The sequence below is a fragment of the Neolamprologus multifasciatus genome, chromosome 10 (assembly GCF_963576455.1).
Source record: "Neolamprologus multifasciatus chromosome 10, fNeoMul1.2, whole genome shotgun sequence".
In the NCBI taxonomy this organism is placed as follows: domain Eukaryota; kingdom Metazoa; phylum Chordata; class Actinopteri; order Cichliformes; family Cichlidae; genus Neolamprologus; species Neolamprologus multifasciatus.
The window spans coordinates 23,552,398-23,566,479 of NC_140448.1; the positions used below are offsets into that span (position 1 = coordinate 23,552,398).

A 14,082-nucleotide genomic window follows, 5' to 3' on the forward strand; every position below is an offset into this window, starting at 1 on the left:
ATGATGCTGTTTGTGTTTCACAGACTCCTTCCCATCCCCCCTCTTCTTTTTTTTTTTGTATCCACAACTTGGCTAAGAAAGGGGCACATCAATGACTGAATCATTATTTTGAAAGTCGTGGGAAAAGCCAGAATCGGTAGCATCATCACCATCATCGTCATCTTTGAAGTCGACAGCAGATTCAGCTGATAAAGAGCAGTCCCTGATCTCTTCCGGCACATCTCTGTTTATTTTAAGAGATGCTGTAGGTTTGGGCTCGCAGACGTCACAGGCTGCAGCAGTGCCAAGTCTCCCTTGCACTGATGAATCATGACTGGCAATCTCTGAGCTTTTCTTTTAATCATTTCTGCTCGCGGGTAGAAGAAGGTTGTTTGAGAGGGTTATGAGAAAGTGAATATTAACACGAAAAACTTGGACTGAGGCTCTGCAGTCCCCGACAGTTTCATTCTTTGGTATATTAGAAACCGCATATAATGCTATAATCAAAATATATGTAGGGCCTGATGGCCCTTAGCCAGCGAGTTCAGATGTGGGTGGTGTCGCTGTATCATTCGATGTGGGGGGGGGATGGGGACAGAATTGGCATTGCTGGAGGTACTCTGCTTCTACATCGTGTTTCTTTAGTCTGCTTTTTTTCTATTTATTGAACCTTTTTACTGTTTGCAGTCAAACTGTTCTCCTCTTGGTTTTCTCATTTAGTTCGTCAAAGAAAGTAAATGACGTCTGAATGCTTTGTCGCCTGTGACATGTGTCAGCCTGAACACAGTCGGTGCTTTTGTTCTTTCTCTTAAAAATGACACAGCTGACATCTGAATTAGCAAATAAGCAGAGGATGAAAGCTTCATACGTTTTTGTTTTTTTTTTCCCCTATAATTTCTGGGCACTTCATAAGAGAATTGATTGGATAAGAACAAACTGCTGCAAAGATCATAAAGCCTGTTCCAAGAGTGTGATGTCAACTGTTTTCCTAAGGGCTCAAGTTGTTTTCATGCCTGCTTTTTGCCCACCATTTTATTTGCTCTTATTCCCCCATTTAAAAATGCCATCCCTCGAGTGTAAATTACTCACTTAACCTGCCCGACTCCAGCTAAATAATCAGTCATCATAAACCAGAATTCCTCTTTTCCTTGATAATAAAGGTTATATTGTGGCTTGTGACTTATCTCACCCAATAAGCAGAAGGGATATGTTATAAAAAACAATTTTGTGAATTAAACATAATGTATACTTAACGATATGCTGTATAAACATAATAAAAAAAACAACACATTTTTCAGACTTTGACACAGGTTCTGGTCATTTATTCATCCATCCGGTTCCTTATGTGCTTAACCAGGCTGGGTTAAATTCCAGGTGACACAGGTAACCTGGACCCACAGGGTTAACGCAAAGAGACCGACAGCCGGTCTCATAATTACCTATAGGGTGGAACTATTACACAGAGTATTGTAGTTTTTCATATTGTCATGTAACTTAGTTAAAGCAAGATATTGCAACGTTTCTGGCATGTTTGCTGAGCCTCTGTCTTTACGCTGCTCGTACCAAAATCAATGCGAGCTTCATCAAAACTTGAGATTAGTACTGCAGTGATTGTTTAATTGATAAGATGTACTGTTATTAATGAGCAATAGTAAATATTGCCAAAAACTAAATCATTCATTGTATTTGTGTGGCATATTAAATCAGATTTTATTAAATGCAAAAATGAATCACAAGTACAGTAATGTCCCAAAATGTTAATGTTAAGCCACTAAACCGTGGCTTAAGATAAAATAGTACCTTGGGAAGCTCTCATGTATTAGAACTAAAAAACAGTTCTCACAGTATTGAATCTGTGGGATGAAGTCACTTTGGTGAGTGCATGTCTGCGTGTTTAACTTTGCTTGTGAATCACTTGGTATGCGTGTCTGTAAGCCTTTCAAGGAGAATGTGGTGGTTGTAATGAAGAGAAGCAATCATATCAGCATTCTCAGAACTGAGGCTTGCCTTGTGCTTTTGCAACGCTTCCTGCTGAAGAAAGCAGACGTTCTGACGGTGCACATGTTAATAATTAATGTTAATAATAATCGAGTGTCCAGCCTCACAGCCCCAGGGCAGCTGCTCAAGAGTTTTACTGACCTATATTTTCACTGGTCTGCAAAAACGCTTTAATTTTCATATTTTGAAACATTATATTGATTAAATTGTTTTAATGTATTCAGAGAAATCTGCAAAATAATGTTGCTAAAGCCTTCAAGTAAATATGGTCTAGTGCACCCTTTAGAGTCACCCCTGCTTGCTGCAGGTATTGCTGCCATGTAAAATAGGACAGCTGCCAACACACCATGCCAGAGTAAGTTAACAGCTTTCATGTTAACCTCTGTAGCTTTACTTTTAACTAAAGTTCACTTTTCTACATGTCGGAGCTCGTTGAACAGACGTAGTTATAAGTAGCAGTATTTGTATTTTATTGCCGTATATGATTAACTATGGAGTGGCTCCATAATGTAGTCAAAAACAATGTGACCAGGAGGAGGCACAGACCCACAGCAATGACCACACAAAAAATGATAAAACAAGTTCTTTATTGTGCTTCAGACAAGAACACCAGTGTCATCTTTAGTTTGAAGCTACATTTAAAAAACACTTTTTTTTAAAAAAAAAGTAAAACTGCGATTGAAATAGTCGAGCAGTGGGGCTCACAAACTGCCGCAGACACCGCTGCTGTTTGTGCACAAATAAAAAAGGCTGAAAGTCTGAAAAGGACAGTTTTTTGGCTCAAAATAAAAATGTCTTTGGATGTCTGAACTCCTCACAAAGGGTAAGGTAGGGGTTAAAAACACCAGGATTGTAAAACTATAATAAAATAAAAAATAAAAAAAAGTCTGACGTGATAAAAGCTGAATCCAGTCTGTGTTCATCCAGCATGACTGGTCCGGTCATCGACCCTGTGACGGAGCAGAGAGATCCATTAACAAAGACTGTCATTGTAGCTGTGTGTGTGTGTGTGTGTGTGTGTGTGTGTGTGTGTGTGTGTGTGTGTGTGTGTTCACAGACATACCTGTTGCTTCTTAACAATCTCATCTCTCGTTTTGAAGACCGGTGCGTCCTCCACTACGATGCCTTCAGCCATTTCCTTCACTTTTTCCAGCAGCTCTGTGCTATACCTGCCATCGATTATGAGACATAACACTTCATTAAACCAGAACTCATCCGTGTGCTTTATATTCTTCTGTAAGGATATAGTGCACTGGGAAAATAACATCACTGAACAACAGAAAACGATAATATTGGTAAGAGAAGAATTGTTTATTCTTCGATAAAGTTAACAGATGTGAATGGTTTCTTCACCTCCTACACATTTCCCTTCATATAAATGAAATTTAGTCCTGCTTCTGATTCACCTTTGAGTGTAAAGGATGAAAAAATAGTGATATCCTTTTATCTGCCATTTTTGCATGATTGCACCCTATACCAATTCCGAGGATTAATGTCTTTTAGAAGGTGTAATCACAGAAGACATCCAATATGCACTTCAACAGCCAGCGCTGCTCCTCGAGCGCCCTCAAACTCACTGAAATGAAAATCCAATTTTGTGGGTTTATTGCTGTCCAAAAGCTAATACCAGTCGCAGACCCCAGTGGCTGCAATTACAGATTACTACAATGACAAGTCGATCTGTTAAGTTGTTTGGTGTGTAACAAAAAATACAGATTTTGTTTTAAATAACTGGAAAAACAAAAACTGTTTCTGTCTAAGAGTCCAAATCATTCATATCAAGTCAGGCATGCATTTCATAATCACAGTATATCACAAATGTCAGTAAATCAATCTAGTCAGCCGGGAAGAAGAAACCTGTTTTGTTGCAAAAGAAAGTGACATGTGCACTGGAGAGGCGACAAAAAGACAGCCCACCCTAGTTCTGCTTTTTGCTAACATCCATGTAATTGCTAGTAGCGTGAGGCAGAACCATGAAGCCCATTCACATTGCACAGGTAGTGTAGCTTCTCTGGGATTGCACATCCATACTTGCTTTTGCAAGGTTAGCTATATCTGCCTGCACACTCTCAACATGAGTTTGGAGAGTGGGTTACCCAGACCTAACTACTACCAGACCTTTTGAATCAAGAAATCACTTATCATTTTAAATAGTTTTTCACAACACTGTGTCCTTGTTTTCTTTTTAGACTCACACTGCAGAGGAGATTTTTAAGGGCAGATTTTCCCCTCAACTTTGGCCAAGTGCTTGAGGTTAGAGGATCGCTACATCTTAGGGTTTCAATTTCTTATGTGGCAGAATTTTTACCATATACACCATATATAAAAACATAAGATGCCACCACAAACACAAACAAAAATAGGGTAAAATTGAAAACAAGGCCTGTAACTTTATAAAGAGACCCACTTGATAACCAAAGACTGTTTTTCCAGTGAAGAAAGACTGGATGTTGTCCAGTAGCAGGCACAAACATCTGATATACTGATATCAATGCAATATTGCATTTGATATTTCCATTATACATACATTATATTTTTTCCCTGAACCATAATTTTTAGGGCCATTAAAAAAAATGTATAACCGCATAATTTATCCAGCAGGATATCTTTACAAACTCAGCATCGTCTGCAGCAAATGTAGCAGAGTAGCATTGCAGCTTATGCAGACGACTCCAGTGCTGCAGGGGGCAGCACCGAGCCCACCAGCGGAAAATAAACCTCACTATAAACAATAAACTCTGTAAATAGTTTGGGGTAAGTAAGCAGCAGGAACAACAACAACAATAATAATAAGTAAGTAAATACTAAATCTAAAATCAAACTAATAATTTCAGAGAAAAGAGAACACTGGCTGTTACCCTTTAGCAACCCTTTAGCTTGTTTAATAAGGAAGACAAAACTTAAAAACAGTGGTTAGTCATCCCGGGCTGAGGGAGCTGTGGAGCGGCTCTCTTAGAAAAAGTGTTCGTCAACAGGCTTTAATTAGAGGCATGAAAGCACGCTGTGTTTACCCACCGGCAGCCGAGGAAGACGTTGTTGGCCCACACCATTGAGAGGGAGAGCAGGTGGTCCAGCTGCGAGTCTTCAAAGTCGTTCAAGTTCCGCAGGATGAACTCCCGCCTGGGCTCCCAGTGCTTTTCGCTCTCCCAGTAGCCTCTGTATTTCTCCACCTGCTCGGCCACAGCTCGGTTTTGCTGGATAAAATCCTGAACGTCCAGGGAAGACATCTTGCTCTCCCTCGGCCAAGACAACAAAAACGACTTCCTGTCCTTTCAAGCGCGTCTTTGAAGTCGTCTTACAGCCCTGCTTGTTTTACACAGCTCCACGCAGTGGTGGAGCAGAGCGGTGGTTTACATCCAAACGTGAACAGCAACTCTCAATATTTCATATGCAGTGTGCTTCAGAGATACTATGAAGTGCCATAATTAAGAAATAATGTATCAAATAATTAATAAATTAACATATAAATTCATTTTATTTAAAAAATCAATAATATTATTTTACTATTTAATTGATTATTTTATGGTTCATGAATTTATTGTGTCAGCCTCACCCATTAAAGTCGGGGAGTGGGGTTAAAGCCGATATAGTTAAACCCACTGTTTTGGTGTGGAGTTGTTTCTTTCAGTGGGTGTTTCTCAGTGACAAGTACACAGAGTTTGTACTTGCACACTTGTTACTTCCCACTTGGCAAGTACACTCAGAAGTCCAGACTTCTGAGGGCAGAAGACAGAGCTTACAGGGCGCCAGCAGCATAACTGATGACATCAGGTGCTTAGTATTTACAATGGAAAAAAAAAGCAGATGTAATTACCTGTGTTCTTTTAAAATATTTATACAGTTTTATAACCACTCCGTCAAGTTGCTCAGCTATAAAAGGCAACTAGTTTTGTTTAAAATGCTTTCTGGGATACCTGACTGCACACATCACTAATAATTCTGTGATCACGCATCAACCAATTATCTGGTATCGATCTATCTTCACTTGCTATGCAAACGAACCAAAAAACAAACAAACTTAATTGTGAATTTAATTGAATTTTTGTCATTATTTATTTCAAATTTAAATTCGTTATCGATGCATTTAATTAATTGTTTAATTTTGTATTTATTTATTGCATTCTGGGATTCTTGGCCCTCCACAGTCAGGCAGTAATGGACAGTAATTATTATCCCTCTCAGATAATCTAGAGAGCTTTCTCTTACATTTATATCTCATGTCTCAATTTCTGCATTTATTTATTTATTCCAGATTTTTTTTGTAATTAAATAAATATATAATGAACTATACTGTAACAACTAAAATCAACAAGCGCAAAAAAAGAATTTAACATGGCTTAGTAAATGTAGCCTTGCCATATACACACATTTAAAAACATTATATTATATTATAAATTTAAAAAAGGTTTTTTTCAACGTTATTTTCGTACTTGACTTCTTCTTACTTCTTACTTTTACTGAAACAGCGTCATTACGATTCTATTGGTTTTAATATGGCTTTAAGAAATGTTCAAACTTATCTTTGGTACTTTAATCTACAATATAACACCCCATCTTAGCTTAGAAATGTTAGGATGCCTGGGTCATTGACCCAGGGTTTTTGAGTTTATTATATTATTTATTATTTCTAGTCTTTGGTTTCTTTGAGTTTTGTCTTATGGTTTGTCTCTGTGTAATCCTTAGTTGCTGTCTCCCCTGTTTGCTATATCACCATGTCCAGTCAGCATCTGTGTCTGCCCTGGTCCCACGTCTCTGTTCCCTCTGTTGCAGTGCGCACGTGTTAGTCTGTGTCTTTAGTTCAGTCTGTGTCATGTTTCCTGTTTTATTTTGAAGGTCCTTGGCTGATGTTAATGTATCTGGTTTCGCTTCCCCTTGTCTCGTTAGGCTTGATTTGCCCCAGCTGTGTTTCCCTCCTGTTACCCATTCCCTGATTGCTCCCTCTGTGTATTTAAGCCCTGTGTTTCTCTGTGTCTGTGTTGCGATCTACCGTTTATCTAACTGTGTGTTCTGTCTGTCTTCTGGTGTAAGTTTATTTTGATATTTCCAGTTATGTTATATTTGAGTTTAGCATTAAAGCTGTTTTGAGTTCAAGTTTGTCTCCGAGTGTCTGCACCTTGGGTCCTATTCCTGTCTGCACACAGCTGTTCCATAACAAGAAAATGACTGTTTTCTGACTATTACTTCTTTTTAATTTAATTTAATTTTTAAAAAATTATTGAATATTTCATTTATTGAAAGACTCCGCCCAGGGACTGCAGATATAAATGAGATTTTTTTGTTAAATTTGTTGGAAAAATATTTTAATTTTTGTTTTTGCTTAAGCACATAATAAGTTAGCATTTATTAAATTTTTTTTTTTTTAAAAATCAGAACATTTACTGAGGTCTGAGTGTAGTGTGATTAAAATAATTCACTTACATGGCAGGAATGCTTTTGATCGCATTTCTTCTAATCATCTGACTAATCAAAGCAGATGAGATCACTTCAAGGATAAGTCTGTGTTCCATGTTAAGTGGTAATTCCTGGACCCTGACACTGATTCGCATGAATGAAACGAAGCCACCCGTAATGTTAATTGAATCCGTGTTTTTGCTGTTTACGTGCAGCAGTCTCAAAATTTAAGGAGAGCCACTCACCACCTTTAACGGCTGCCAAGAAGCCACATTAGCTGACTCTAGACTGTAGTTGGGCCAACACAGCTTTAGGCTTCCCAGGGCTTCTCCCCCCCTCCTTCTGTGCCGTCTTTCCATGTTTGAAATTCACGGAGCAGGTAGTGTGTCAGTGAAATGTTTGCACCACATGCTCGCTCACTCGCTTTCATGTTTTTTTTTTCCTTCTTACTTGAGTGAAATCTCTATGCACTTGACCAGCCTGCCAGGAATGATCAGAGAGAAACACTGGACCTCCAGTCTATGGAAAGGAGCTTATGGACAGTCATTCAGGCTCACAGATATACTCAAACACACACAGGGACACACACAGGCAGGCTCCATTTCCCTCTGTCTGCACAGATATGTGCGCTGCATAAGCCTACAAGAGTCTTCCATCCTTATGATGCTCTCACTCGCACACAGCAGAGGATTTGGGGCTTGTTTTGACATGAAGTCATTGATATGCAGAGGGATTCCAGGGAAAGGCAAGCCAACATGAATTCAGAGGGACAGACAGACAAGCACACTGCTCAGTCACTGCGTTTCAGAGCACAGCAAAATCCAGCTAATAACAGCAAGATTAAAGGGTCTGGTCCGAGTAGCTTTATGCTCTGCATGGTAATAAATAATCAATAGACTTGAAATGTGGCTTAAGGGCTGCAAAAATGACCACAAAGAAGAGTTGCAAGTTGGAATTGATTGAGAAGATAAACAGTGAAAAGTGAAAAATGATACATTTGTTTTCCATTATTGTTGTTATGTAATTTTATAAGGCTGAATGCAATAGGCAGGCAAATATTTATAGAAGACACACACACCAAGCGTATCCGGTTATGTAAACATCTAAAGCATATGAGATTTGTCTCATAGGAACGCCGGAGAGACACAATCCAGAGGGACTAACAGGCCAAGCAGGTTGGAACAAAACTCAGACGTGCAAACATGAAATAACGTCTGTGCAGAACCAGAAAGGATTTTATTTAATGTGACGAAAACACAGATGAGAAGCTGACAAAAGATGTGGGGAAGAAGAAGAAGAAGAAATATGGAGTCATCTTTATGTGAAGGTAAGGACCTTGTGAAGTGCAGTGAACACTATAGGCACTTATCAAAGGCCAGGCTGCTTTTTGCAGTCGTTTCACTTGTGCGTGACTGCTCAGTTAACCCCAATTTAATGGAGGTCAAATCATCAAGCAGCGTGCCAGGATATATTTTTTAGCCTGATTTTTTTTGGTGGGTCTCTCAAGGTTAGCGCCACATATAAAAGATATATCTGAGCAACCAAAAATAATAATAAAGAAACACAACTCTGTGATGAATGAGTCAAGCTGTTGCACTGGCTGTGTTTATTGGCTTTATTTGGTGAATAACTAAGTTGAAAATGATTTCTGACAGTCCCCTTATTTGCCTTTTAAACGCCTCCCAGATGTTTTATCTTCACCTCGTTTCCAGTGGAGCCTTGAACATTGCAATTCTATTTCCACGCAGTGTCAGTTTACTTCAAGTGGTTGCAAAACTTCGTCTTGACAGGCTGCATTCTCCTGCTGCTCCGAACTGAGTGTTTCACGCACCATCACAAAAGAACACGGAGGCATGAGCAAACTCCAAAGGAACACGGTGCTGTCTTAATCTTCCATCTGCCTGCTAAGTTTGCAACACAAAAATACACAATCTCTGCGCGCTAAGGATTGATGTTTCCTCATAAATGCACATGTATAATGCATGCATCTGAACACCTATATTAAATACTGAGTGTAGCCTCTTCAGATGTACCTCAGACGAGTCCTATAGACAAGAAAACTCACAAGTACATGCAGATCCACTTTCACCTCCTCTCGAATTCCCACAGAAAAACCATCGGCGGCACTCCAGGGCATGTTATATTTCTGGGTCCCTTCCAAGTCATACAAGTCACCACTTTATTGAGTGAACTAACCCATTAAGTTTATGGCTTCACTCTTCCCCTCTCGGCTTGAAATATACACTGATGCTGAAATAATACACTGTTCCAGCCAGCACTGGCAGACAGCCGTTTTTGATGAGTCACCTAATGTATGCTTACTCAGGAGAACGCTGTAATTGGGGAAAGACACAGACAACAGGTAAGCCTTTCAGCCAGAGACCTGGGGGTGCGCCAGTGAGGAAGAATTCACCCTCTCCGTAAAGTGTCAGTGGATTTACACCTCACGGGGAAGTTTGTTCAATCTTTATTAACATAGCAAAAGTTAAACCTTCAGAAACTGCACGCAGTCGAGTGAGTTATCATAAGGAGGCCAATACTGATCTATTGAATTTCACGCCTTAACTCCCGATTCGCCAAGGAAGGTGCTCGAAAACAAAAGCAGCATCTGTGACGGCAAATACCAACGAACATCATGTGTTTCTGCTCAAATGACATGAATCCCTTCGATAAACACTGAAATTACCTTTTGCCCATCTGGAAAGGGAAAAGTGACATCAGTACGGCTAGTGCCATGGAGGCCACTGTTTACTGTCTGCTGTTATTTTAACTCAAATGTTGATGTTTCCTGAACCATCTTCTTGTCCAACTTCATCAGGTATATCTGCTCTGCTGCTTGTTAACACTCGTCTCAGTACATATATATATATATATATATATATATATATATATATATACAGTGTTGGGGAGTAACGGAAAACATGTACCGCCGTTACGTATTTAAAATACAAAATATGAGTAACTGTATTCCGTTACAGTTACCGTTTAAAAAGGTGGTATTTAGAATACAGTTACTTTGTTGAAATAAATGGATTACACGGTGGTACTTCCCTGTTTCATATTGTGGCGGGTCAGGACTGTTTGGGTTTTGTTTGACAGTAGTTCCAGGCGGCAGCGTCGCGGTTGCCATGGTTACAGGGTGACGCTCTCGCTCTGCGTGTTTCCTGGGTGAGAGAGGCCTTTTTGTTGTTGTTGTTGTGCTAAGCTAATAGGCAGAATGCTACAGGTATAGCTCTAAGAATGTAGCATCATAGGCAGTGTAGCCCGTGCTGCAGGGAGAATGGACTGCCATACACGTTATGTGTCTGTGAGCGAGGGAGGGAGAAAAAGGAAATGTACGAGTTGTCATCGAGCAAAAACGGGAGCTGGAAGCATGTAAATATAATAATAACCACTGCAGCCAAGAAGAGTGCCTGACGAGCCCAGTTGTAAGTATGCTATTAAGACTCGACTGTACACTGTGTTGGCGTTTTCCTCCGAAACTTGCTTAAGTTCTAAAGTTCTGTTGGAGCAGCCTTTCAACGCCTCTCTCTGTCTCTCGCTAACAAAGTTGACCCAGACAACAAAGTAAAGCTAGTTTTCGGCTACGAGCCCGACACAGAACCTGTATTAGCCAGAGGTCCCTTTACTACGGTTCGGAGCCGCAGACCTTCAGTAACAGTAATAAATCACAGCAATAGTACATTCATGTAGTTGTAAACAGCATGATAATATATTAAGTAATCCAAAGTATTCAGAATATGTTACTCTCATTGAGTAACGTAACGGAATACGTTACAGAATACATTTTGGGACATGTATTCTGTATTCTGTAATGGAATACATTTTAAAAGTAACCTTCCCAACACTGTATATATATACATATATGTGTGTGTGTAGGCGGCCATCTGCCTATATATATAGGAGGTTTCTTCCTGTTAAAAGGGAGTTTTTCCTTCCCACTGTCGCCAAAGTGCTTGCTCATAGGGAGTCATATGATTGTTGGGTAGGGTCTACCTTACCTTGAGGCAACTGCTGTCGTGATTTGGCGCTGCATAAATAAAACTGATTTGAAAATAAATGAATATAAAAAATAATAAATATATAAATGAGCCACATTTATACAACTCCAAGTAGACGAGAGAACAACTTCTATAATGTTACAATTTGACTTAAATTAAGATTATGACATTTAAACTCACTGAAAAAGGGTTTTACTTTTTGAGGAGGAATCTCAGAATTAGGCTCCACTTGACATTGCATTGACTTTAGTTTCCCACACACGACGGGTGATTTGAACATTTTAGGCTCGGGACCCGAGAGATGCAGTCTGTCACCCTGGGACCCCGACTAATTAAAAAGTAGTGCTCTTGACATGTAGTGATGCTGGAACAGTAGAGCCTGCTAGCTATTTCAGGTCCTGAATCCTGACCTAGTGTTTTAAAATTAAAGAAAGAAAATTCAGGGTGCATACACATCTATTGGCCTAATTGCAGTTGACATGGATACCGGGGCCGTGATAGTGTGCATGTCTGTAATATGTGTACACAAGCACTCTGTGGTAACACAAACCCACAGCTGCTTTCTGAGGAGCATTGTCATCTTCAGTATTCACATATTGATCTTATTTTCCGTAATATGTGGTTATGAAAATCAAATGCAAGCTATGTCATGGAAAAATAGCGTAATGTTGGCTGATGCTGTGTGCGTGCGTGCGTGTGTGCTGTTATTGTTTGTTGTAACTGTGGTAGGTGGATGATAATCAGCGACTTTACCAGCAAGCTGCACAGACATATTTTGTTAAAGACTTTTACCCGTAAAAAAAAAAAAAAAAGTCCAAAGACAAGAAAGAGAAACGAGAGCAAAGTAGATGATCCAAAACCGAGTCCCAAGGTGATGAAAACAATGTTTTTGCCGACTTTGTGCTTTTGGAAACGACTGCAGCTGTTACTGTTTTTAATTAAATAAGCGTACGTTTTGAAAAGTGACAGTACGTTTGTTTTTTTCCGTGGCATTGAGCCTGTACAGATAATGGACAACAGGACAGCCCCCAAAATAACTGTCACTGTTGCACCGATCACTGTATAAATGCTTCATGTCATACCACATAAACCTCTAACCCACATTCCCAAAAAGCTGTGACGCTCTGTAAAGTAGAAATAAAAACAGAATCTCAGAAATCCATATTCTATTCAAAGTGTAACACAGAAAACATATTTCTATGTTTCTGGAGAATCTGGGTAACAACTTATTATAATGACACACCATTAAGCACTATTCATTGGTAAGTGCTTAATTCACCATTTATAAAGCATGTAGTTTCTAAATACAGTTTATTGTTGATCCGAATTAATAACCTGATGTATAACATGTTCATTATATAATTTATCATGTCTAACAATCAACCTGTTAGTAGTTGTTATGTATTTTGTGTAACCTCATCTATTTATGCCTTATAAAGCATTTATAAATGAAAATGAAAGTAGCTGAATGGTAAATGGCCTGTATTTATATAGCGCTTTACTAGTCCCTAAGGACCCCCAAGCTCTTTACACAACCAGTCATCCACCCATTCACACACACATTCACACACTGGTGATGGCAAGCTACATTGTAGCCACAGCCACCCTTGGGCGCACTGACAGAGGCGATATGATAGACTCAAACGAGTCTAAGCTATCTTAGACTCAAACGAGTCTAAGCTATCTTAGACTCAAACGAGTCTAAGCTATCTTAGACTCAAACGAGTCTAAGCTATCTTAGACTCAAACGAGTCTAAGCTATCTTAGACTCAAACGAGTCTAAGCTATCTTAGACTCAAACGAGTCTAAGCTATCTTCAAAAGTGAAAAATGACACAGATGAAGCACAAAGAGATACACAACATACAAATATTTATTGGCAGATGCAAACATAATGCACCTGAGGTTTGCAGAATATTGAGATGTTGGTAGGACCAGAGCCTGAGTTTGTAAGAGGGGTTTAAGAGAGAAAGACACACTGAGCAATACTACCACAGGGTAGTTTAAATTCTTCATTTAAAATAAAATAAGAATAAGGTGTTCACAAAATAATAGTGACCATTTCACAGAACGGTAACCATCATAATTAGAGTGCTCCTCGTGTTAAACTGATAATCCAGGACCATGTCTCTGGGATTTCCTGAGGCTCAAATTTCCTCTTGTTTGTAGCCTGTTAGCTAGCTTTAGTCAGATAAGTCCGCGTAAAGTCTGGTTCACTCCTGTCAGGGGTCGCGGAGTGGAGGCGAGGAAGAAGGAACCCAAATGCAGGACTCGCAGGTAGGTGAAGCTGGGTGATTTATTGTCGATGGAGTGAACACACAGAACAGAGGTAGGAAATGGCTGGCTGGACGAACGACTGAAGGACGGACTGAATGGCTGACCGAACACAGGCGGAAACAACAACATAACATCAATGACACGACAAAGAACGAGTAGAAACAGAAGACTTAAATACACAGACTGATGAGGATGATAATGAGAGACCGGTGAGTACCCAGCTGAACATAATCTGGCTAATGGCACGAGACGAGCTGACACAGGAACAAACAGGAAGTGACAAAATAAACTGAACATGAACAAAACTGAAAGCACTGGGTCGATGACCCAGGAACCCTGACAGTACCCCCCCCCCTCCAAAGGCCGGCACCCGACGGCCAAAAAGAAAGAAAAACCAGAACAGGGCGGGCGGAGGGGGAACAGAAACAGTCCAGGTG

General features: G+C 39.7%; 1 protein-coding gene across 1 annotated transcript; it reads right to left on the reverse strand.

Moving 5' to 3' along the window:
* Positions 1–43: 43 nt before the first annotated feature.
* Positions 44–5,245, reverse strand: xtbd1 (XRN2 binding domain containing 1). Its single transcript, XM_085175268.1, has 3 exons — positions 4,993–5,245; positions 3,041–3,146; positions 44–2,927 (listed from the first exon to the last, which is right to left on the reverse strand). The coding sequence occupies exons 1-3, from the start codon at positions 5,202–5,204 to the stop codon at positions 2,919–2,921; spliced, it is 327 nt and encodes a 108-aa protein (XP_085031394.1). The 5' UTR covers positions 5,205–5,245; the 3' UTR covers positions 44–2,918.
* Between the last annotated feature and the right edge of the window lie 8,837 nt (positions 5,246–14,082).